Source organism: Micromys minutus (assembly GCF_963924665.1).
Source record: "Micromys minutus genome assembly, chromosome: 9".
NCBI lineage: Eukaryota > Metazoa > Chordata > Mammalia > Rodentia > Muridae > Micromys > Micromys minutus.
This window is the reverse complement of record NC_137978.1, coordinates 22,680,112-22,706,026: the sequence shown is the minus strand read 5'-3', so window position 1 is coordinate 22,706,026 and position 25,915 is coordinate 22,680,112. Positions and strand designations below refer to the sequence as shown.

Here is a 25,915-nt window from a genome sequence, read left to right as displayed (position 1 = left end):
TGACTTGCCAGCCTATAGCAATGGCACTGCATCATTTCCCATGCACACAAAGACTTGAAAGCCCCATAAAAATAAACGATCCATGCTACAAGAGGCATCAGCCAGCAAAAGAGCTATTTCGACCCTGTAAACGTCAATGGCCATACATTCAAAAACCTCACTGGGTCACTTTAGTGCTAAATTCATAGGAACAAGATGGCAAACACACGTTTTATTTGTTAAGCTGCTAGCTTTGTGTTCTGGGTAAAAGGTAGGTCAGGAAAAACTAGTCAAAAGCACATGGGCACTGTGTATTTAAAGGTAGTTTCTCTTTCCAATGCATAATATTAGGTGCTACAGGGACATTTACTATTAAGCATCATGTATATTTAATAGCACTACGTCTACTCTAGTGTCCTTAAAAGCCTGTATCCACTTTATAGTTTCCATTATTGAAGAGCCAATGTTCAGTTCTCTTGTAATTTTGTAAAGTGCAGGCAACCCACAAGAGCGTCTAGATTTAGCCAGTGGCCCCATGGGATCATGGTAATTATTACAAAATCATTAATTCTATGTTAGTACTTTCAACTGTCAGAAACATGTAACAGTAATTGCAGCTAATGAATGCCGCTCAATTTATTAAATGTAAAATGAAAACCAGTTTTATCTTATATGCAGCACTGAAGCTTATTAACATTCACCATTTCTGCATGTTTCATTGAATTATCCTATTCTATATGATATACATTTAGAGTATGTTGACATATATTTCTAGAACTTTATCAAAAGGTGGTCCAGGAAATTCTAGCTCTCCAACTAAAAGAGAAATAACAATAATTAGGACCCAGAGTTTTGGATATTGAGTTGGCATCTATGTTTATGAGAACCACACTGACTTCTGCTTTGAACAAACAAGACTGTTTCCTTGATCTTCCCTCCCACTCCAACAGTCCTCCTCTTCATCTTGTCTTCTACCCACAGTTTCTGCCAGGAGAACTTTCGTGAATAGTGACATCCAGCCCGTTTCATGGTTTTAACACATGAGGACCATTCTCAGTCACTCAAAGTAAACTGCATAGACGTTTGCGAGCGCAAAGAGAGTAGGGTTTTTGAAAGTATAGGACGAGACGGTGTCACTTTTAGGATCCCAGAGACATCTGCTGCTAATAAGTATGCTCTGATCGTCCCGTTGTCCGATGTAAACTGTCACAATTAGTTTATACCTTGGAATCATTAACTCCTTGACCTGGGTCTTAATAACCTAGAAATTGAAAAAAGAGGGGGGAGGTTATTCAGTCACATTAAATCTAAAAATTTTAAACACAGTATATAATATAAAAGCAGAATAGAGGATAATTTGGGAAGGACAAAGGGGACCAAGAAGAGGAGGGCAGGGAGGAGGAACAGCACAATGGGAAAGAGGAGTGTAATAGCAGATGTGTGTAAAAATACCATACTAAAGCTCATCCCTTTGTAGGCCAACTTTAAAAAATACAAATTAAAAAAAAAAATAGCATGGTACATTGCAGATACTTTCAGTATCTCACAGAACCATGAGTGAACTTTCCTTCGAGTACTATCCTCATGGGACAGGAATCCAGGAACAAAGTAACAACAGTAGCAATAAGCTGCTGGCATTTTCCAAGTCATACAGAAAGTTTGTCATCTACAGAGCAGAATTCAAGGGATTGTTGCATTCTTTGGAAGTTTGTAGAAGATGGCTTCCCTTTAAGGAATGCTATGACTAGGGCAATTTTTTGTTTCCATGCCTAAAGAGAGAAAGATAATCCGAAATCTCCCACATAATAGACATAAACATTTATCCCAGAGTTAGATAGAAAACCCAAAGTAGAAGAAACTATCATGAAATATATCGAAGTTGATAAAACATGGAAGTGTATCTAAAGACCATGATATACATAATCGACAGCACTTAAAAAGTTCCTGTGGCAAGGAGAAGACAGCTCGTAACATGTTTATTTACCAAAAATAAGGAAAACAGTGAGGTGATGGCTCATGGGTAAAGCTCTCATACAAGTGTGAGGACCTGAGTTCAAGTCTCCCAAATCCAAGTAAAAGTTAGGTATGGCAGTGGGCATTTATGATCACAGCATACGTACAAGGAAATGGGACAGACACAGGACAATCCCAGCTAACTTGGTGTATGTTGAGGTGAACAGCAGACTCTTAAACGAGATGAGATGTGAAGACTAACACATGAGGTTGTCCTTTACCCCTACATGTGTGCAATGGCGTGTGCCTGCCCACATTCACATACAGAAGCATGCATGCAGACCATACATACACATCATGCAAATATATAGGATGTTTTTTAAAAAGTGGCAAGGACCTAGAAAAATAGCTTGGCAGTTATGAGGACTTTCTGCTCTTACAGTTCCATTCCCAGCATTCCCAGCATTCCCAGCATTCCCAGCATTCTCAGCATTCCCAGAATTCTCAGCATTCCCAGCAGGCAGCTCATAACTACTTGTAACACTAACCCCAGGGGATCTGCTTCCTCTAGCACTTGCACACACATGTGGCATGCACACTTTGTGTGCATGTGTGCACACACACAGACACACACATACATAATAAAAATATAAGCCTTTTGTAGAAAAAAAAGTGGAGCAGTTATATACAAGCAATAGATCTGTCATAAATCACACACATAATGATAGTTTTAAACAAAGGCTTACCATAAACACATGTACCTATGCACAGATATAGTGTATGGTATAATAACTATTTCTATAAAATATAAGTATGCCATTGAACTGATCCTAAAAATAAATTATTTTTTTACAAATCAGAAGGTGGGCTGTCTTCCAGAAAACATTGTGGCTGGAGCAAACAATGGGTAAATTGCACTGTACCTCAGAAATTGTTTTAGTCATTTGTCTGCAAAATTCTGGGTCATACTGTGCTTCTCGTAGGTGGGTAGTTAGTACATCTTCCAAAATACGATTGACAGTGGCCACGGGGAAAGGTTTGGTGGGACCTAGAAATGCACAGGGAATTTTCTTTAGAAGTCATTTCTAATTATACCTACCTACCTTATATGTTCATGTAAATAATACTAAAACATGAAACCCTTTAGTCATTGGGATGAACACCAGCTAAGGAAGACAAAAGTCACAATTAGGGTTAGGCTTTTCTGGAGAGAATGGAGGTAGGGGGGTAACAAACTCAGAATTTACCGGGTTCCCTCAGGAATGTAGTGAGGTTCACACCACAAGCTTCTTCCCTTTCTGGTGTTGGTGGCTGCTGACTTCAAAGCCTCAGCACCTCTCTAATTGGCCCCTCCTTGGTGTCCACACTCCACCCATGCTGCTCTGATCTATTTCACTGCAGCCAGAAAATTTGCTTGGAAAAGCCTAGATCTTAAGACGGCATTCTCCTTATGAGAGGCTTATCTATGTGTGAGTACCAGTCTTGTGGCCTTGTTCCAGCCACCATAGCTCCTTGTGTGCATGCTGCTCCAGTCTCCCGGGCTCCGCTTGTCATATAAAGATACTTGCGCATCTTTACCCTTGTCCACTCTTTCAAACGGAGCATCCTCATCTGTTCATTTAAGACATGTCCACTCTGTTGGGATTCTGTAAACCCCACCTCTCAATTACCTGGCAATAGCCAGGTATGCTCCGCCCCAGTGACCTGACACTATAAAAGGGGTTGCTTGACCCCTCCTCTCTCTCTTGCCTCCTGGCTCTCTTGTCTCTTGCCCTATTGCACCCTTGCTCTCCCACCCATATCCTTCCTCTTCCCCTTCCCTTCCTCCCTTCCCTCCACATGCTCATGGCCTGCCTCTACTCCTCTACTCGCCACCCCCCTTTTTCTACTACCCTCTTAATTCTCCCATGACCTGAGTAAACTCTTCTGTACTATACCGTTGTGTGGCTGGTCCCTCAGGGGGAAGGGATTCCCAACATGGGCCCCCCCCAGAGGCATCTCCCTTGCCCCCAGGCCTCACCACACCTCCATGGGCCATACGCCCCCCACTCTCCTCATCTTTCCCCTAACATTGGTGCCGAAACCCGGGACTTTCATCTTCTAACAACACTGGTGCCCTGTGACTTTTCCTTTCAGTGACTTTTCCTTTCACACTCAAGTTTCAATTCCAGCTCAAATGTTTTTTCCAGGCACCTGTCTCTCTCAAATCTTAACACTTCTCACTTATTCAAGACACTCGGGTCCCTTTTGCTTTGCTTGATACCTGAAAACGGGTGAGGCACGCCTGCAGTGTAATAGAATCACAATCAGGGCCAGTGAGGTGGCTCAGAATTAGGGTGCCTGCTGATAACCCTGACGATTTAAGTTCAGTCCCTAAGACCCCCATGATGGAAGGAGAGAACCAACTTCCAAATGTCCTCTGGCCTCCATGGGGGTGCTGTGGCAGTGCTTGCACACTTGTGTGCACAAATGCACACACAGGAATAAATGTAGTAAAAATAATACACTGTTCAAAAAAATCCAAAAAGGCGGAAAGCAACGATGAACACAAGAGGGTTTTGTCCTCAGAGTCTAACTCAATGCTTAGGGAGGATTTCTGGGCTTAGTGGATTTAAACATTTTACAGATAAAAATCACTACACAAATACTTACCTTTCGCTGACCACACATGTGTCAGGGGCTGTAATACGCGTGCATTTATCTTACAATATCTTTCAGTAGATCTTTGGGGGACTCTCTCTCTCTGCTGTTTATGTTCCATTCATGGGAAAATGGAGCTGTAAGCCCAGAGTCACACAGTAACAAGCTGGAACTAGATGTCCAGGTTTACCTGGCTTTAAAACTCAACCACATTTCATCCATGTTCAGATCAAAGCTTCAGATAAGTGGGCTGCCCTCTGGTATCCCTGGGATTATCTGTATTATCTTTCTGGTATCTGCCGTGCTTCTACTTGGCATACATAAGGTGCCAAGGCTTGGTATCCAGGGGCTGGAGAATTGCTGAATTCCTCCAGGGCAATCGAGAATGCTATCCAATTCTCTTTCCATAGTTAACATTATCTACTAGTGTTTATTTGAAATGCCTGTTATCAGGTAGGCAAGGAAGCAAGGCACAGCACTGTTCTGACAATTCTAAGAGGATTTAATGAAAGGCCCCTTTGGGGAGGTCTGAGAGAACAAAGGAAATTACAAGCGATAGGGTTGTCACCTTCCACCAGAGGAAACATTGCCACCCTAGGCCTAAGCAATCCAGGAAGGGAGCCTGGACTAGATCCCAGCATAGCTGAACGAGAATGGCTCCCTTAAGAGTGCTCTGTCCCTTGGCTGAGAGATGTAACCAGTCTGAGAGGAAGTCATGGCAGGGTGCCAGGGAGGCAAATCCCCAGGCCTTACACTTCTCCCATTTCTGCTGAAGCTTTGTTGGCTTTTCCCAAAAGTAAGTTACAGCGCATGACTGCAGTCCAGTGAGGTCAGCCTCCTGAGACTCATTAAGAGAATTTTTATTTTGATGATATAAGAGTGATTTAGTCCAATTTAAATCAGGCTAGAAAGCCAGACAAGGAGGTACATGCTTGTAATGTAAGCACTGGAAAGGTTTAAGGCCTGTCTAGGACACACAGTGACTGTGAGACCAACCTGTGCATAGTGGGTGACTTTGACAGAAAAAATAAATCAGGTGGGGACCGAGCAAAGGAAACATGATACAAATGTCTCAGCTAAGACACCTGCTCAGCAGAAATCTTAAGCAGTTACCAACCTGAGAATCAGATTGGAACCAGGTCCTGTTCCTGATCCTAGAAGGCAGAGATTGAGTATCAGAGGCAAATTCCCCTACAGCAAGCTTGGGTGCCCTCAGGTCTCTGTGCATTTCTTATAAGCTTCTACTGTACTCCTACCTTTACCTGGGGAGCTGTGGATAGCTGATAGCTGCCGGGGGAGGGGCAAGCCTCTAAGGCTTGTCCACTAGGCTCCTCTGGATGCAGGAATGTGGTCCCACATGCAGGAATAACTGGACAACATATACTGCAGTCAATGGGTTTGGGGTGGGGATGGATCTGGGAGGAGGTTAGGAGAAGGAATTGGGGGTGGAGACACAGTGCTTGAAAATGCTCAACAAACTAATAAAAGTACTTTAAAAGAGAATCTCACTTATATACTCCTATTGAGAAAAGTTAATTTTGAAGGTGACTTTCTCCTTTGTATTGGAAATATTAGACTATGTCACTAGCCTGGACTATATGTCATCCAGATAGACACCCCATCCTACCAAGCACTCACATCACATGACCTTACTTGGCCAATATTAGTCCCAGGGAATCCATTTTGCTTTACATTAAGGCACCCATTCTCATTACATTTAGAAAATGGATAATTCTTCGAATGCAGATATATTGGTCGGCACAGTGCTCCTTGCGCCCTCCCACCCATGAGAGCAGCATCTGCCCATCTGGAATGGATCCTCCCCCTTTTGTCACCATGGAGCACTGGAGCTATCAGGGCCACCTGTGAGCCCAAGTGCAGCGTGCAGGTGATTGGCTGGGGCCACACAGCTCTAGACAGGCCACAAGAGCACTGTCTTCAAAGCTTTACTTCAAAGTAGACGTGGGTAGAAAAACAAGGCAGCCTCTTCCTTGTAGCAAAAGCCATGATTTATAGCCCCCAGAAACTGCCAGAGGTCACATTGCTGGAGGTTGGAAGGAAGGCCACAGCACAAGAAGAAAGCTGGTGCACATTAGCGACAGAAAGAACATCTGGGATAGGGGGAGCTTGGTTCCCCAAACTGCCATGATGTGTTGTACTACTGTCTTTTCCGAACACTGTGTCCCCCTCTGTCTTACAAGTGTGAGCCTGGTTTTCAAACTATTTTTCTATATGGTAATGAAGCCTCATTCCTCACATCGCACTGGTCCTTTCTTTACACATCCAGAATCACCTGTCACCTTGCTTAAACTCAGAGGTGAGCATTCAAAGAGATGGAGGCAGAGGCAAGGTTAACTCCTGAAGTTCAGTGACAACTAATGCAATCAACAAACCCTGTCCTCTTCATTCTGAGATTCCCCCCCACCTGCTCCTCCCCCCTCCCCAGGAAGAAAATGTTATGGATTTCAAGATCTGAAAAACAAAAACTAAACTAAAAAAAAAAAAAACACAACATAACAAAACAAACAAACAAAAACCTCCAAAAGCAGTAAGCTGTCTGCGCCATGACTTCCCCTGGTTGAGATAACAAGAATTACTCTAAGTTGGGCCTGGCACCCCACAGTTGAGAGAGAAGACTGGAGAGGGTCAGCACTTCAAGGCCAGCAGGAGCTGACTGAGATTAAAACAAAAACGTGAAAGAGTCACTCTTGATTATTTTGTGCTAAGATTTAAGGAGATGAAATAGATTTTAAATGGTTAGACCACTGCAGTGGCTACAGTCCCGGATTGAATGAATAAAAAGGGGGAAAGGAAAAGCCTTAAGAACACTTTTATCTTTTTTGAATCTGCCCAGATGTGAGTGAACAGCCTCCTCCTGCCAGGCTTTCCTGGTACCCTCAAACTGTGAGCCAAAAGAAACCCTTCCTTCCTACATTGTTTGGTACTGTATTTTGTCATAGTACTAAGAAAAAAAAATGGGGGCTGGAGAGATGGCTTAGTAGTTTAGAGCACTGGCTGCTTTTCCAAAGGTCCTGAGTTCAATTCCCACCAACCGCATGGTGGCTCACAACCATTTGTAATGGGATCTGATGCCTTTCTTCTGGTGTGTCTGAAGACAGAGTCACCATCTTCAAAAAAAAAAAAAAAAAAAAAAAAAAAAAAAAAAAAAAAAGCTACCCAATTTTAACCTGAGCTCTAGAAAAAAAAAATCCACTCAGTGCAAAACTTACTCTGTAATTTATGGGAATCACCTTGAATAAAACAGAGACCTCAGTGACTGGTGGGAAGGCCCTAGTTTGTTCCTCTCAGCAGCAGTTCCAGTGAATGGCAAGCGATGTATGTAAACCCCCTCAGCAGTTCTCAGGGCATCCCTGTGACCTGCAGACCTTTGTGTCATTTACACACAAAGAAAGCCACGATTTTCGGGTGCTTTGCTTAAATATCACCTTCCTGGGGGTAGCTCGGGCAGAGGTACTTCCGGCTGCTGTGTTTTCTTTCATTCTCTCTTCTCTGTGGTTAATGAGGAAGGGTTAAGTGGTGCTTTATCCTAAGACAGACAGCTTCCTGTGTCTACTTGTTCCCCTCATGAACTGTATCCATGTGTCATTTTATTTATGGTAGCTTTAATCATTTAGTCTAAAAACACATAACTTAAGATGGGTTTGGATGGTGCTGTCGTGGTGAGCTCTCATCCACAGAACCACCTCTCCAGTCTTAATGATGAAAGGCCATAGTGCTAGATTAAGTCTGCTTCCAAAAGCATCCAGTGAGCTCTATTAAGAACTAAACTGTACCTCCAATTCTACTTACCCGTGGGTTTGTTTGCTTTGGACTAATGAACCTTTAGTAAAGATTGTCTTATGTCAGCTTGATGTACTAGAGTGGGGAGTGAGGGTGACAGTCAACCTTTACCCAAAGGTCAGCACTTCTGAAGCTTAGTCTATTTGTGGGAAGCAATTGTGTGTGTGTTTTGGGGGGGAGGGAGGCGACTATGAAAGAAACATGGGGATTTGAATTTAAACTGCTTTATCTTGATGCAACTGGATTCTAGGCCTTTTTTCATAGCATTAGACCCAAAGTCACAGGCGACCAGTGATTAAGAACCTTTGATTAATAAGCCAGACAGTGGTGGCCCATCCCCTTAATCCCAGCACTCAAGAGGCAGAGATGTGGGTCTGTAGAGCTAGTTCCTGGACAGTCAGGGTTACATAGAGAAATGGTGTCTCAAAAACAAACAGTTTCAAATTGGAGAAAACCTGACCCAAACTCAGGCTGTTGACTACAGAAGCTAAGGGCAGCAGTCGGACTTAGAAATACCACTAAAGCAAACTGGATGGTAGGAACATTTACTGTCTACCACAAGCAGTGGCAAATGCTAGCAGCCTAACCTGGAGCTTGTAGTATTGAACTGGGGGTGTCAGTCAACCACAACAGTATACACATCACATAAACACATCTAAAGTTACAGTGTGTTTGCCCTTTTATCTAAGTAATTACAGCTTCTCAGATTGAAATTCGAGGGCTGTCCATAAAAAGACCAAGACGGATGCTGTGTCTCTTACTTAAATAGTATTGGGATCACCGCAGAAAACTGGCTATAAGGCCTAGCAGGGGCAGGGTGATGGTTTATAATTTTCTTGGGTTTACCAGGCCACAGGTGGAATAACCATGGCCCACAGAGTCCTTCTGTGCTTCTTGGTAAGCCCCTGTGGAATTTATGTAGGGCAGCAATTATGTGTGAATTCAGATAATCATAGGCAGGCACACACTTAAAGCAAACACTAGGTCTGTAAAGAAACAGGAGTGGAAAAAGGCGTTTGTAGTGGACTCCACCTGGGAGCACACAGGCAGGTGTGAAGCCCTTTGTTTTCAGAGACCCAAAACCTCAATGGCAGTAGATAAACATCTTTGTCAACAGGGGACCACAGTGGGCTGCCTCTGCTCTAAGGGTTTTTTTTTCTACACCACCAACAACCTTGGCTGGTTTTGAAGAATAAACATCAATGCACATCACATCTCTTTCTCTCTGTCTCTGTCTCTGTCTGTCTCTGTCTTTGCCCCCCCTTTCTCTGTCTGTCTGTCTCACAAGAAATACCGAGTGAACCTGAACTCAACCATATATCATACACATTTGTGGCATCTGGAGATTCATTTGAGACTTAGGCGAGCCTGATTTGTTTTGTTTTAAAGGAAATAATTATTGCTTCAATTTTTCAAAGCAAGACGGTAACTCTGTAATTCACCACCCACTCCCTCAAATCAAGGTCCCTTATCTAGGACCGAAGACAATGACAGGCTACAGCTAAGCCAGCGCTGGTCACTGAAGAGGAGGTTTAGCATGTGGACAAATGACAGAACAGCATACCTAACTGGTAGGTGTTTCCCAACCGGACCGTAAGGCGAGAGGACTCATCACGCTGGCTGGGCTCATCTGAGTGGGACACGGTACAGACTGAACTGGGAGCAGAGAAGGAAACATTAGTGATTAGTTTCTAGGTCAACAAGACAGAGCGTTGCTTTAACCGAGTACATTTAAACATACTAAACTTACTGTAAGAAAGTTTCCAATAAGCCCTATACATAGCCCAATGGCTTATTTATAGTCTGAAACACTTTAGAGATGGGAGTACAGAGAGATGCAGAGAAGTTACTGGGACTCAGGTCATGGTGGAAGTCAGAGCAGGTGCTGACCTAAGTCTATGGGGTAGTGCAAAGAGTGTTTCAAAAGCCATTGTCAGTGGAGTCCCCTAACAAAGACACAAAAGCATATCCCACAGTAAACAAAGCTCCCAAATGGGGCTTGGGGGTGTATTAAGAAGCTTAACGTGTTGAGAAACAAATTCATACAGACAAAGGGTATTATAAAAAGATCATCCTGAGAAGTTCCACCAAATCCCTTCAGAATAAAAACAGAAACAGGACACTCACCTACTCACTCACCTATGTGGTGAGAGAAACCTCAAGTCACCTAAACTCTAAGAAGTCAATGGGTGTCGGTCACCTTTTTCTCAGCATTAAAGAGGCTTGGTCTCCAAGGCAATATGATCTGATCCAGGTGTGGAACGAGAAACCCAAGCAAGGAGGAGCCCCTGATGAGCTCTGGCACTGTGTAATTCAACCTAGCTCAGCAAAAACCAAGTGGGACTAATGAGCTACAACGTTCTACCCCAAAGTCTCTCCATCTGCGGAGATGGAGGTTAAGAAAGACGCCGTTCTCTCTCTCTCTCTCTCTCTCTCTCTCTCTCTCTCTCTCTCTCTGTGTGTGTGTGTGTGTGTGTGTGTGTGTGTGAGCATTTCTATCTATGGGTGTGAATGTATGGTTATCTTTTTATCTTTTTGTTCTAATTGGATAAGAGTTATTTGGGTTTTTCAAGATAGGGTCTCACTAAATAGCTCTGGCTAGTCAGGAACTATGTAGACTAGGCTGGCCTTGAACTCTCAGAGATTGACCTGCCTTTGCCTTCTGAGGGTCAGGATTGAAAGCTTGCGCTGTGCCCAGCTCATCTGTTTTTAATCATTGGGATTCTTTTCTCTTCTTTGTTCATGACAAGTTTAGAATATTTAGTTTGTTAGATGTTTAAAATTAGTGGAATCTGCAAATTGACATTTTGAGAAAATTGCACTGAGTCTATTTTCTTAATGTCCTTTAGTACAATGTAGTTCTCAGGACAAATTAAAGCTCACTCACACACAGTCCAAGAGCCTGGTGACATTCTGGCTGCCTTTGTCATCATATCTTTGTGGTGGTGATTCCACCCTCTTCCTTCTAACACCTGCTTTTCTCAATTTCCTGCTGTCTTTGAAGTAGCAACCACCCTGTTAGGCCATTGTGGCTACAGGTGTTGTGGGCAGGGCCGAAGATGATAGGCAGCTTCTGCCTATGAAACCCAACCGCACTGCAGAAGCTTGAGATTCTGTGACGACTCTATGTGCCCAGCATTATGCATGCTGCTTTCAATTTGGCAACACAGTGCCTGCCTATCAGCTATTTTATTTGATCTTTCCAGTGTCCTTTGATGCTGTAAAGAAGCCATCATTCTCTCCAGTTTAGAGAGGAAAAGAAACGAGGCCAAGGACTTACTGTCACACACGTAGGGGAGGCAGGCTTTGATTTCAAATATTCATTTATCTCCCAGTGGAAGGCTTAATGTGTGCGTACAGCAGACAGAGTGAGAGGAGGACAATAACTAGTGGGGACCATGGCTGCAGTTCTCATCTATGTGTGTGCTGCGTGCAGCATGCAGGAGGAGTTGGCGTAAGCCTTCACCATCTCCTGGTATCACAGTGAAAATTCACAGAAAGCAGAGTGATGTATAATTCCTATCCGCTGGCCTTAAGTTACAAAAGGAACAACCACTCTCACTACTGTTCTGCTTAGGGTTATGAAAGCCTCGTGGCCAGTGCCCTTCACGATATTATTGCTGTGAAAATGGTGTCTACTAGGCAGTTCTCAAAACACTGACGGTTGAAGTCTGACTTACAGATTAAAAGTTTTAGAGGCTGGTTTGTTTTTGAATTATTAAAGATGGTTTCTTGGAGTCTTGTTTTGCATCTCTCTCTCTCTCTCTCTGTGTGTGTGTGTGTGTTTGTGTGTGTGAATGTGTAAGTGTGTATGTATAAGAGTGTGTGTGTATGTGTGTGTAAATGTGTGTATGCTTAAGTGTGAATGTGTGTGTAAACATGCATATGTATGTGTGTGTGTATATGGTTAAATGTCTGTATGTGTGTGTATAGGTGTGTGAATGTGTAAATGTGTATCTAAATGTATATATAAGTGTATGTTTGTGTGTGTGTGTGTATGTGCAGATGCATATAGAAGCCAGTTGATGTCAGATGTCTTTCTTGATCCTCTCCACCTTATAAATGGAGGCAGGGTCCCTTGCTGAACCTGAGCTCCCAAGTCATCCAGTGTGGCTTTCTCTGGGTGTCTCTCCTCTTTGCTTTCCCTCACAATCCCCTGGCATTAAAGGTAGTTCTCACATCCATCTGGCTTTTACAAGTTCTGGGAATTCAAACCCCAGTCCTTACACTTGTGTAACGAGGGCTTTACCTGTTGAGCTTCTCCCAAACCTCTAGTGTCCTTTTCTTTGCACAGTAATCATGTAAATCCCATATGTTCTTTGTAAAACACGCAAAACACATAGAAAAGGGCAGAGTAAAATTACATTACTAACCCCAGTGCTTAGGTAAGGACTGTTAATATTAAAAGAATGTTTTCAGGTGTATGATTTTATACATACAATCCTATTTTGTTTTAGTTTTTGCTTGAAACTGCATCCTACAAAGTTTCTATGTCATTAGCAAATATGCAGTCATATTTAAAATATTAGCTTAATATACAAACATTTTGTGTTTCACATAACCATTTCTTCTCCAGGCCATTTAAATTGCTCCCAGTCTACCACTATTATAAGGGAACTTTTAATTGACATGTGACAGGGATTGCCAGTTTGTTGCTCCTCTTTCTTGGCAACAGGGCTCTAAATGGCAGGAACATCTCTGTCTCAATGAAGGCAAACTCTTGGTCCCTTTTTGTATTGCTGGAGATCTGTGGCTTACAAACCAGTGTGATGAGACCAGAACTGACTGGGGAGAAATTTGAGGAAGATTTCTCAAAACAAAACAACACAACCAAACCACAAATCAACAAACGTAAGCTAACTAGTCGCTGGTCTTCAGTTTCCCCTGTTACTAGAATGTGTGGTGGACGGCAGGGTTTCCAGGACTCTTGATTCCTGGACTGGATAAGAACAGTAGCCTAGGTCTCTGAACTGCCCTTCTTTTACGTAGGATAAAAACATGTTTCCCTTTTGTTTAGGGCACTGTTTCGTATGTGATTTAAAATGGCATTATTGGAAGCATTAGATGTTACTGGCAGACACTTGTTGAAACAGACTCCACTAGAAGATCAATGGGGTCAGCTGTGTGAAGGGAACTTGCCCAGTTTTGTTGGGGAGAGATGAGGCCTTGCAAAGATCTTGGCTGTTGTACTAGAAGCCTGGCTATCTTGATCACACAGAGGAAAATGCCTGGGTAACCTATTGCTTTCTTTCTGCACTTTCAAGGCTGATCATGTCTTTAGTAGACTACAACTTCAGGAACAATTTTTTAAAATGTTAACTTTATTATTATTATTTTTAAGTGTTGCGTGTGTGTGTGTGTGTGTGTGTGTGTGTGTGTGTGTGTGTGTGTACATGTTCTTGGGTGGCCATGAAGGTCAGGGACTTTGGATCCCACTAAAACTGCAGTTAAAGGAGGTTATGAGCTGATGTGGGTGCTGGGAACTGCATTTGGCTCTTCTGGCAGACCAGCGCATGATCTTAACCCTTGAAGCATTTCTCCAGCCTACACTTTTACTTTCAAGCATCATGTTTATGTTTGTCTCTTTCCCAGTATGAAGACCATAGTGTGTTGAATGAGAATATTCCTCAAAGGCTCTGGCATTTGAACATTTGGTCCCCAGTTGGTGGCACTGTTTGGAGGAGGTTGAGGAGGTATAGCCTTGGTGGGGGACGCCTGTCACTGCTGACGGACTTGGAGGGCTACGGCCATACTCACAGGTTGTTCTCTCTGCCTTGTGCTCGTGGTTCACGATGTGAGCTCTCAGCACCCTGCTCCAGCCGCTGTGCCTGCTGCTTGCTCCCATGTCTCTGCGCCATGATGGCTATTTACCCCCCTGGAACCGTAAACTCAGACACCGTCCTTCCATAAGATGCCTTGACCAAGGTGTTTTATCACAGTGACAGAAAAGGAACTAACCCAAGGATAGGAGGTGGGGCCTCCCTGAGGCTCACCTAGCTCTTTACTCATCCTGAAGAGCCATGGTCTGATAGTTAGTTATAGCTCAGCATTCGATGGATCGAAAATGGAGAGACGAAAGAGAATGCGGAACCTTTTAAAATAATACGTTCATCCCTTGAGTAATGATGTAGATACAAACAACAACAGTCGAGCACTTGGTAAAGTAAAGCACGTGCCCTGTTCATTAAATGCAGTTAAATGTTCACCTTCAGGTGTAAATACAGTGAGCATATTGGCTACATGTCCCAACACTACAAGTGGATGAGGTCCAGTTCTGTGATGCACAGTTTCCTTGCCTGGAGAATGGCACAGTCAATTTTATCTTAGTTCATTGAGACAGTGCCTTGCTGTGTAGTCCTGACTGGCTTGGGAGTTGCTCCAACTGTGATCCTCCCCACCTTTGTTTCCCAAGTACTGGCCTCAGGCATGTGCTGAGCATCTGGTCTAAAAAAACGGGTGCAAGCATTCAACAACAGATTCATGATAAGAGAAAGGAGAAAGGAAGTATATCTTATACAAAGGTATTTCTAAGTCAAAATGTGTGCAGCTTCATGTAAAAATCCAGGCTGAGCTTGGAAGTGCATGAGCTACGTTTGAGGACAGAACGGTATTCAGGTTTCTTGAAATAAGAATTACTGTTGAGAACAAGCATTGTAACTGGTGGTCACCCATGTCCCTAAGAGTGCTTTCAGTAAGAGTGGGAGCTTGTCATTAAGGTCATGTGGTGCCTCCTAGTGGATAGACATTGTAGTACACAGAGAAAAGAAAGGTATAGGTATAGGTTCTGTATGTTTTTTTTTTTTTTTTTTTTAATTAAAAAAAGCAAAAAATTTTTTTAAAAATGCTTTTAAACAAGAATTTATTGCCTATAGTGTATCTGACAGAGTCCAGAGTAATGATATTACAAAAGATACATCTAAAATTAGACATCTATGCTCTAGGAACATGAAATAGAGTGTAAGATACAATATACAAAGAGCCTTGCTTAACTGGGGACTAAGACTATCTATGGATTTTCTGATTATGTCTAAGACCTTAAGCATGCAAGTTCTTTTCCAAGAAGTAGACGGTGCTTCTTCAGACAAAGAAACTTTATGGAAATCACGCAGTTTCATGCTATCCCATTGGGCCTACTTTCTAGAAGGTTATTGTGGAAACAGGAGCTGAAAACTTTCACACATTAAAAAAATGAGAAAGCAGCAGAAGGCATCGTCTCATGGAAAGCATTGCCCCCCCCCCCCAACAAAATGGGTTGTTTTTGAAGGACAAAGAATACACCTACCTCCGGTGAAGAGTCTAACCCTGGCCTGAAGGAAGTAAACCTAGAACGGGAGATTGACAGAACAGTCATGGGTGTGGGCAAGAGGGTAGGGCCAGCTCTGAGGTTATGGGCTAGTGCTCTTCAGAGAGGAAGGGAGCTGGAGGCCAAGGCCAGATAATAGATTCCGGCAGGGCCTGAAGAAGTCGTGGTTTCAAAGGTGTGTCTGAGCCCTGGCTACCTCACATAACTGTGAAGTCATCAATGAGGGGTGTGGCCAGCCACACCAGATTTTCAGTGCAGAGGAAACCCCACGCTCCTCCCTATTCCTCCTCCTTCTCCATTCCTTTTGCTTTTGGAATAGATGCAAAGGGACCTTTTCAATAAGGAGGATAAACTAGAGCTTGCTTTGAACCAAACACTTGAATAAACACTTTTTCTAGGTTGTAAATTCATCTTACAAGTCACTCCGGAATTACTATATAAAGTGCTTGTAAGCATAATTTATTTGAGAGCAAAAGGACATAATTACTCAAGAATTCACACAATGCAATAATTGCTCACTCACTGACCAACATATTTCACGAAGGACAGTTTTGTGCCCAGGTACTGTTCTGTCTTTGAGATGCCACACTAGGAAACACAAAAGGAATGAAGCTCTCTGCCTCTACAGAACTTAATGTTTTATTATTTTCAAGTTTATTATTATTGCCCATCCGATGTGTGCACTGAACAGCTGGCTCTGTTTTAATTCTCACTGGCCTCATCAATGTTTGCTATCAGTAGAGGTGCAGAAGGCACCTTGCTCTGAGGTATACGGCTCTGGCTTCCAGTGTGCTTGTGTATTTCCTCTTGCTCTTCTTGGCCTTCGGCTTCCCTTGTAGGCCCTGCCATCTCCTCTGACTCTAGTTAAAGACTGGCTTCCCTTTTTCTTGTTAGCATGCAACTCTACACCAGTATATAGCTATCCTAGCGGCTTTTCAACTATATTATTATATACATTGTTAAAGAACTTCATTTTGTTGACGTTCTACTTATCAAAAAAGTTTTAGGGTTTTTTTTTTTTTTTTTTTCGGTTTATGTTTTCATGTTGGGATCTTATTTAAGATCACTTTCCACTAGGTATGGTAGTGTGTAATTATAACCCAAGTGCTTGGGAGGCTGAGGTAGAGGAGTGTGGATTCAAGAACACGTTGGTGGCGGCAGTGCTGCTGGTGGTACCTAGTGTATGGGGGCGGGGCTTCCTCTCTCCTATTCTTTCTTCTACGTGCTTCATGCTCTCTAGCTTTCCATTCCCAGTCTTCTATCTGGACTGTGCCCATGTCACTGGCACAAGGTACCAGGTCACACTCATCTCTAAAACAATCCGTCAGACACAAGAACCAAAACTCAAAATCCCACGGTCAGAGCGGCGCATGCCTCTTTTCTCAAAGCTAAGGGGGCAGATGTGAGGGTTACTGTAAATTCCATGCCAGTCTGATCCACATATTGGGTTACAGGCTAGCTCGCCTTAAAAACAAAAACAATCATTTCCCCATTTGTAGAAATAACTTGGGGGGAAGTAGGATCTCCTCTATTTAACCGAGAGTTTGTCTGAGAAGCACAGTGAGGCTTTCACGTTTCCCTGTGGTGTCACTTGAAGAGTGACATTTTATCTTCTCTTGGTCTCTCTCTCTGGGGCTAAGCCACATCTCAGTTCATTGCAGATGGTTCTGTGATACATGCTATCTATCTGGTCTTCTGTTGTTAGCCTTTCCTGTCAGGGACCCGAAAAAAGGAAGGGTAGCCTGACCTAACTTCTGATAGGGCACAGCTTGGAATTCTAGAATAAATTAGTCAATGTAAATTTATTTATTTACTTGTTAACCTGAGCAGGTTTGCACAAAGTTCACGAGGGTGGTGCTTTTCAATTTGGTCATTCGCTGAAATACCCAGAAGACTATGAAGGAGTTCCCAAGCAGCTCTGTTTGCTGGGACCACAACCATCTCTAGATCCCTTTGGTACTTTTGTATACCTAATGTGTGGGACAATAGCTGACAAGGACAAAAAGCTCACTGTGTCCTGAGTAAATGACAGAGGGAAGTCAGCATAGTGTGGCTGACCTGCTGCGTTGGCTGCTTCCTGTGAGGAATGGTGGGGTCCACACACAGCTTTAGTTCTGTGGTATCATAAGAACTTTGGTTTAGAGGCAAAAGAAAGGCTGTTTGGTCTTCAGCCTTCTCCCAAACCCACAGTAGAACTACTGGCTTTGCGCAACTAGCTTGCTGCATTAACTGGAGAAAGTGACTCGACTCCGTGGCTTCTGTTTGTCATCGGCGTGAATCCCTGCCTGGACTCACAAGTGGGAAACACAAGGTCTCGGTGAAGACTCACAGCGCCCATGCGATGCCGCTTTCTGAGCAATGAAAATCTGCAGCTAATAAGAGACTCCGTCTATTTGCTAACTCGGTGGTTTTAGTGTCTCAACCTACTTGAGCTGCTGTTTGTTTATTTGGAACTGGGGATGGCACCCGCACCCATTTAGCGGAGAAGACGTTGACAAACATTTCTGGAAGAGGTCACATGGTGGGACTTCCTTTTGCTTTCTGTTGTTGCTGTGGGGAGACATGGCTGCTGCTGTGCTCACAAAGCTGCCAGAGGTATTGCATTGTGCAGGCCTCCCATGCTCTAACATCTGTATTTATGGACAGTGGAATCTGAATTTCTATCAATATTTGCATGACACAAACTGCACCCTTTTAAATTTTGTTTTCAGCTGTGTACGAACCCCGCCCAGCTGGGAAACCGTACCCAGCCACATTTCAGACTAGACTTGGTGCTTGGCCATGGCTTGACAGCCCCAGGTTTTCAAAGCTCCCTGGAAGCAGAGATGAGGCTGATGCTAAAGGTGCAACAAATGTTACCACTTCTCTCCTAATAAATTGTTTGAGTGAAAAGTCAAGCTCAGATTTCCCAGCGGGGTGGATGAAAACCGAGAGTGGAAAGTCATGTGTTTTAGCTTGTTGGAATAAGGGGCCTGGCTTAAAATATTTTATTTTGCTACTGGGTGCAGCGGGGCCCTTCTTGATCCAAGCTACTCAAATAGCTTTGATCATGACTTTATGACCAGCCTGGGCAGCAAAGACATGACTGCAAAGTGATACTTCCTTTTTCTTTAATAATACATAAAAATGTATTATAAAGTATAACTTGAGCAAAAAAGATCCAGTTCTGAAAACAGGTGGCAGTGGTAACACTAAATATATGCTTGATTTCATGACACAGGAGGCATTCACACATTATGCCCAGGATGAAAGATAGCCATTAGTCACAATTCAGAGAACTGAAGTCATAAAAATCAAGACAAAAGAACAAATCCATGCTGAATTTTGTGACACACCCCAAGTAGATCTACTTGCACTCTTTTTTTTTTCTTTCCTTCTCATTGTGTCTACTGCTACAAAGACAAGTGGGGTTTCAGTGTATCAACAGAGCTAGACATGAAAACAAAACAAAATGAAACTAAAACAGCATCAACGACAACAGCAACAACAACAACAACTCCACCGCATATGGGTCTATGAAGAAAGAGAGGAGCAGACAGACAGAAAAAGCTCCTTCTCAGTTTACAGGTCGGTGTGGTCAAGGATGGGAACTTAGCTTCCTGAAGAGGTGGGAAGGAAAAGGAAGGAGAGCAGAAGAAAGAAGAGCATTTCATACAAGGAGTGGGGTTCCGGCAGTGGCTGGGGCCAGACAGAGCACCGAGGGAGAGAGGGTATGGCCAGGGGCAGCATGTTCACAGGACTGGAAGGACAGGAGCAGCATCGGGGGGGCCCCCAGAGCCACTCTGAATTTGGGACTGTATTTTTTGCCATTGTAACAAGTTACTTGACCCGGAAGTCTTAGCTATTCCACAGTAAAACAATAAGAATGAGATGATCTAGCAGGATCACTGTGTGTGTGTGTGTGTGTGTGTGTGTGTGTGTGGTGGGGGGAGGGGTAAAGGAGATGATTTTCAGGTCTTGAGTGCCCTTCAGGAGATGACTCATAATGCTGACATTTAGCTTTTGAAAAAAGGGCTTTGAATCAATTTTCGAGAAAAAGATGCATCATTTCCAGACACATTGTTAACATCAAATCACGTCTCCATATGAGAGACACTAATATTTCATAAGTTTTCTACCAACTGAAGATGTACATGAAGGAGAGTCACCAATACTGTGAAAATTGAGGTTCGAAAAGAACAAAGCAGGGCTACGAGATGGCTCAGCAGTTAAAGACAGTTACTGACAAGTCTGACGACCTGATGCTTAAACCTTCATGGTGGAAGTAGAGAACCGCATCCTGAAAGCTGACCTTGACTGCCACACACATGCTGGACCTGGCCCATGAGCCCTCCTCCTCTCCCCTCCCACACAAATAAATACACCGCAACAAAGCTAGTTCTTTAAGTTCGACCACACCCTAATTTCAAATGACTTTTTACAATGTTCAGGAAGAAGTCAATAAAAGTAGGGATATTACTTTGGCACTTTTTTTCTTTTTTTAAAAACCATGGGGCCCTTCTATCAAATTTTTACCTAACTGGTTTTGATAAACAAGTAAGCTGCATTTAGGTAATCATTTTTAAAGATATATTTTAAAAATGTGGTTGCCGTGGTGACAGGGCCTATAGTGATGAAGTAGTGATGGGGAAATTTAAAGCCTGTTGGTAGAACAGATTGAGCCCAAGTCCAGTCGGGACAAGTTAGCAGCCATGTCTCAAACTAAAACATAGAAGGAGGCTGGGGTGTAGCCCAGTGGTAGGATGTGCAAGAGGCTCTGGGTTTAATCGCCAATCCCCCAGCCTCAAAAGACAGAGAGAGTGCATGAGAGAAACCTTGTAGTAGTTTAAGAAGAAGCCAGAATGGCTGAGGCTGAGAAGCGGGAATTAATCACTGTAGCATCCTTCATCTGACCTGGAGTGGGTTTCTGTTCTGGTATACTCGGTGTTGGCAGTCTACAAACCTGTGGGACCGAAGGTGGAATTGTAGATGAGCAGGGGCACTGGTCAAATCTCTCTGATAAGAAAAACATTTGGCTTTCATAACCCTATTTAACCTTGGTCTGTTGGGCAAAGCATACTAGCTCCTGCTTCCTAGCCATGGCATTAATGCGGAGTGTCCTCAAATCCATCTGTTGTGGAAGTTGATTGACTGCTATGCCGGCCATCTCTTTCATCTCCTCAGCAGTCCTGGTCAGGGTGGAATGTCGTGGCAGTGTTAAAGGGGGATCCATTACATGTGCAGATGCCACATGTAGCAAGGGCCAAAAACGCAGTCACGATCCTTTGGCCCACTAACCAAGTTAGAACCAAGTAGGGAATTATTATACAATGAAAAAAAGAAGAAAAGAATCAAAACAAATTAAAAATATAATAGTTTGAGGCCAATTAACTGACCCTGGTTACACATTCATAAAATATACAGCCTTTTAAGAGGATATGGACAAAGACTGAAGATATAGTCCAAAAATTTGTATGAAATAGGTAATGCTGATTACAAAATGTAAACTATGCAGTTTTACCATATTGAGAAGAATTTAGGGGACTTGTGAGGGTGGTTGGTTAGGGGGTACAGGTGTTTTCCGCATGGTAATAGGTGGTTTTGAAAGCACTAAACATGCTTCTAGCATCAATATTAGCCCCTTCTCTCATCTTAACTATGGCTCCAAAGACCAATGGAGCACCATGTTTGCCCATTTCTACCTCGTTCCACTCCTAGGAAGATGTTTTGGCTCTCGGCAAACATTGATCATAGTTCCAGGCAATAGGCATCCAGGTACTCACTGCTTGACGCGCCAGTGACCTTCCTTCTGTCGGAACTCGTGATCTGGGGAACACATGCTTTCCCTTTTCTTCACTGCCGGAAACAGTTTATCTTTAAACATCACACACTATAGAAAAAAAATAATGTTGCAAAAAGAGAAAAAAAGAGAAAATCTTTTAGTTTTTGTAGTTAAATTTCATAGTAGGTAGAGGACTCAGCTGCTTGCATGACCTTTTTGAATGGGGGCTGACATTTCTGGAGAGCAATAGTGTGTAGTGTAAGTAGTTATTTCGTTGTGCCAATACAACCAAAACTAGGAAAATTTCTATTTAATAGTGTACCTCATTTACACAAGTGGACATTAATTTGCAGCCCAAATGCTTAACCAATGGTGTGGGAGAAAGTCACTCTGGAAAGATTGGCAACCCTAGAAAGATGCTGTTCTGCACTGCAAGTCAACATTTTTATTTTTGCTCTGAGTCTAATTTGTTTTAAGCTCCCGAGTTAATATTTGGCTGTCGTGGCTGTGGTAGGCAATGTGGTGTGAGCATTTGTGCTTGAGTACAGTAGACACTCTGGAGAGGAAACCCTGGGAGTTCCCAGTTCTACAGAGAGCTGGGACCCGTTTCTCATTTGTGGAGGCCACCAGTCTTGTAAAACCTGGCCCCATCCTTCATTGTGAAACTTCAGTTTAAAAAAATCTTAACGGGTGAATCATGGGCCTAAAACAGCCTCAGAAGGGAACCAGAGGTCTATTAACTAATAGAACTACAGTTGCATTTTGATAGCAGAGTCTCCTGATGGTTAGAGTTACCATTTCCCCATCAAAAAGCTCAAGCACCAGTGTATGGACCTACACGGGTGCAATAATGAAGTGTGTCCACACCATAAGACCATGGCCTTGTTTTGTGGCTTTGGCCCTCTTTGGGGTCCTTTCTAGAAACCAAAGGAAGAAATTCCCTAAAAAGGAGGTCAGGATTACTATAAGTTGAAACAAGTAGTCGCCTTACATCATGAATATGCTATCGATCTCATAAATATTTATACATTTTAAATTCCACTAGGAACTGTCCATTGCACCCGCCTGACCCCTTTGGTAATAGTTGGCTATTTAAAGCTTGCCTCGACCGAGTCTTCCCTCCAGAAGAAATAAGAGCTGCATTTCTAGTGTGAGGGTGCCTCCCACGCTGGTCAACTCCCCACAATTAGCTAGTCCCAACTCTGCTGACAATCCTCCCTAGAGAGAGAGACCCCAGATGGAATTCAGAGGTCCCCAGATGTGCACCGAAGAGCAAAGAACGCTGGCGACCAGCGCTCGCCAGAGGAGTTGAGCATCATCCTTTGAAGACCAGACTTGGGACCACATTTTCTGTTTTTGGGGGAACTGGATGCAGAGATCGCCTTTTCCCCACATAGACTGCTCCCTCTCCAGCCTTCTTTCTTGGACCCTCTGTCCCCAAGCACCTGCTGTGCGTACCTGGGATCGTCCTCAGCAGAGCAGACAGAAGACCGGTTGCTGTCTCTTGGTTGAGCAGTCCCCTGGGCACCCAGGCTGTCTCCAGGGTAACCTTCTCAAACACTGCTAGGGCCGCCCCTCCCCTGCTCGGTGGACCTCTGAGCCGCTATAGATATCCCATCATCTTTGTCTTCTGGGACCTTCCCAGTCCTGCTGCCACATTGCCACGATGTAAACTGTGAAGATGCGCCCCCAGAGCCCCCTCATCCTGTCCCCAGCCCTGCGGACTTCAGGGACGCCAGCGGGAAACATGCAAATTTCCCAGGACTAGCGAGATGTAGAAGCTGCCCATCGCCCCTTTACCCTCCCCTCCCCCCTGCTGCTGACAGATGCAGTGCCTCGGCCTCAGTTGCCATCCTTACAGAACTAGCGCACAGAGAACTACGACATTAAATGATGCACCGGCCGCACAGGAGCACAGGATTTTAAACTCTGCGGTTAGAGAAGCGGGCTGCTCTCCTTCAAGTCCTCCGTGGACTCCAGACTACTGAAGCTTTAGAAGCTTTGTGTGATGTATTTAGGATTGAGGGCTCATCTTCAACCCTTCCTTCTGTAGTGGACAGACGCTGGCCACAGCACACAGCCTACAGCTGGGCTCTTGACAAAAGTTCTCTTGGTCAGCAGGAGCCAGGACGGTAATTAGCATCCGGACTCCAGCGAAGTGTTTAAAGAGCACTCAAACCTATCCTGATCCCTGTTTACACAAAGATAAAAGCAGGAAAGAATTGCCCGTTGAGTATTACCAACTCGGTAGGTATCTGTTCAGAGACCAGTAGCTGCTCCCGCCTTTAAACTTAAAAGGCCCGGTGTTGCAGAGACCCGTTATTCATTTTAAAATGTTTTTCATGACTTATTTATTTTTATTTTACATACATTGGTTTTCTGCCTGCAGAAATGTTTCTGTGAGGGTGTCAAATCCCCTGGAACTGGGATTACAGAGAGTTGTGAGCTGCCACGTGTGTGCTGAGAATTGAACCTGGGTCCTTTGGAAAACCAGGTAGTGCTGTTAATCGCTAAGCCCTCTCTCCAGCCTCCCTCCCTTACTCATTTTACTTTGTTTTTATGAGGACATTGAGAACTGGGATGTAACATGTTCGGGTCTCTAGTCAAAGCATGGAATTGAATTCCTCCCACTTGACATCTTGTGCCCTTGCCAGTCCTTGGGTCTACCACTCTTTCCCTAATTATGGCATTTCATTTTCCAGAAATGGAGGTAAAAATTTAAGATCCAAGAAATAAAAGGTTCACAGCTCAGTTTATTTTCACATTTTTTCATTTATTTTCCAGGAAAAAAAATCACATTTCAATAACAACTTACATTAAACTGCATTTTCAAATGGGAACCCTATTTGCGTCAATGGGCCATGAAGAGTAATTGCATATTAAAGATTTAGTGAGGCAGGTGACCGGAAGGATTATGAAGGCAAGAACATTTATAAAAATCACGAGTTACAAAAAAAAAGTGAAATCCACACTTTTGCTAACTCATAAAGCGAGTGACGTGAAGATGGTGTCCTGATTATTATCTTCAGCAGGTTCAGTCACAGTCCTGTCCTGCTTGCTCAGCAGAGAGCCCACAGCTTGTCAGAGGGAGCAAGCCCCTGCAGCTTTGCTGGGTTGAGCTCACAGGAAGCAGGAAGTTGTACGGCAGACGAGGCAGTTAGTCACACGTGGGCAGGAAGGAAGAACGGCAAGGCATTGGCTTTTGACTAACTTTAGAATATACTTGAGTATTTGAACACACAGTTTCTTCTGTGAACCGTTGATGCCCAAGATGTCTTGTTCGATGGTATACACAGTACAGGGTTATAAGGAGAGCCAGTGGACTTTTGCTACGTTATTATCACCGATAATTTGAAATAAAGGCCATTCACAACCAAGTCATAGTACCCACTGATAAACATCTTCTTCACTGACTGGATGGATTGCATAACTGTAAGTTAGAAACACAGCAAAATGTCTCTGTGATGCCTTTCCTAGTTTCTTACTGTTAACAGTAAACCCCCAGTGGCTTCCACTGCCACTTGGTGGGAAATGACGATTTAAACTGGTCCCTGCATTCAGAAAGGTTTTGCCCTATACAAGGGGAAAAAAATTAATGAGAAAACTTTTCACTTGAAACACAGTAGTGTTTAAACAGCCTAATATCAGCCCTGGAAACTCCTGCTTTGCTGGTAGGAGGGGCTAGAGCGTCACTCCACCGCTGGCTTCCAAAATAATTATTCAACAGCGATTCTCTAGTTCCCTTTGACTGAGATAAGGGGCCCAGTGGGTGGGGTGGGTGGGAGAAGGATGAGGAGGATGGAACGGGTAGGAAGATAGAGGGAGAGGCACCAATCACTTCCATGCGTATTCCTTTTAAAAAAGCGGTAATTAAACACCAACCTTGGAATCAACACAGTCTTAAGAAGTGTCATCCTAGCAACTTCTAAAGAAAAATACCACGTATTGGATCTTCTGAGAGAGTCGCTTGGTTTATTATTTTAAATAGCATAAGGTGATGATGAATAAATGAGATTCAACATTCATTTTGCCAGAAAAGACGCCAATAAGGTAATGGAATTGCCTGCGTCAGGTGAAATGTACGCGCGGTATGTTTAGTCTAGGAAGCAGAAAGTTTGTGGGTAGCAGGTAACAGTTGTCTATCAGGTAATAATAACTCAGACTCTGAGTGGATTAAAGGTTGAATTAAAACATTCAGGAAACGTAAATGTCATTTCTGTCAGCTACAATTTAAATAAAGTAAGGTTGTAAAATTGTTGTTATGTAAAAAATAATTCTTTTGAAGTAAAAAACAAAACAAAACAAACCCTGACCCTCAGGATTCATCCCCTGGCTCTATGCTGACAAAATACTGCCACTGCATTTGGCCTTAGCTAAAATGTTTTCTTAGAATCCCAAACATTATGTAAAAATAATCAGCATGACTGTAACAGATTTGGTTTCTTGAAGTTGTTCAGTCAAATATCACTAAAGATTCT

At 43.4% G+C, this 25,915-nt stretch overlaps 1 protein-coding gene across 1 annotated transcript; it reads right to left on the bottom strand.

Annotated features, from left to right (window-relative positions):
• Positions 1 to 1,036: 1,036 nt before the first annotated feature.
• On the bottom strand, positions 1,037 to 14,231 carry DYNLT5 (dynein light chain Tctex-type family member 5; the record flags this gene model as incomplete). The annotated part of the gene is made up of 4 exons (XM_080922038.1): positions 1,037 to 1,240; positions 2,856 to 2,980; positions 9,938 to 10,029; positions 14,131 to 14,231. The coding sequence occupies 4 exons, from the start codon at positions 14,229 to 14,231 to the stop codon at positions 1,037 to 1,039; spliced, it is 522 nt and encodes a 173-aa protein (XP_080778164.1).
• Between the last annotated feature and the right edge of the window lie 11,684 nt (positions 14,232 to 25,915).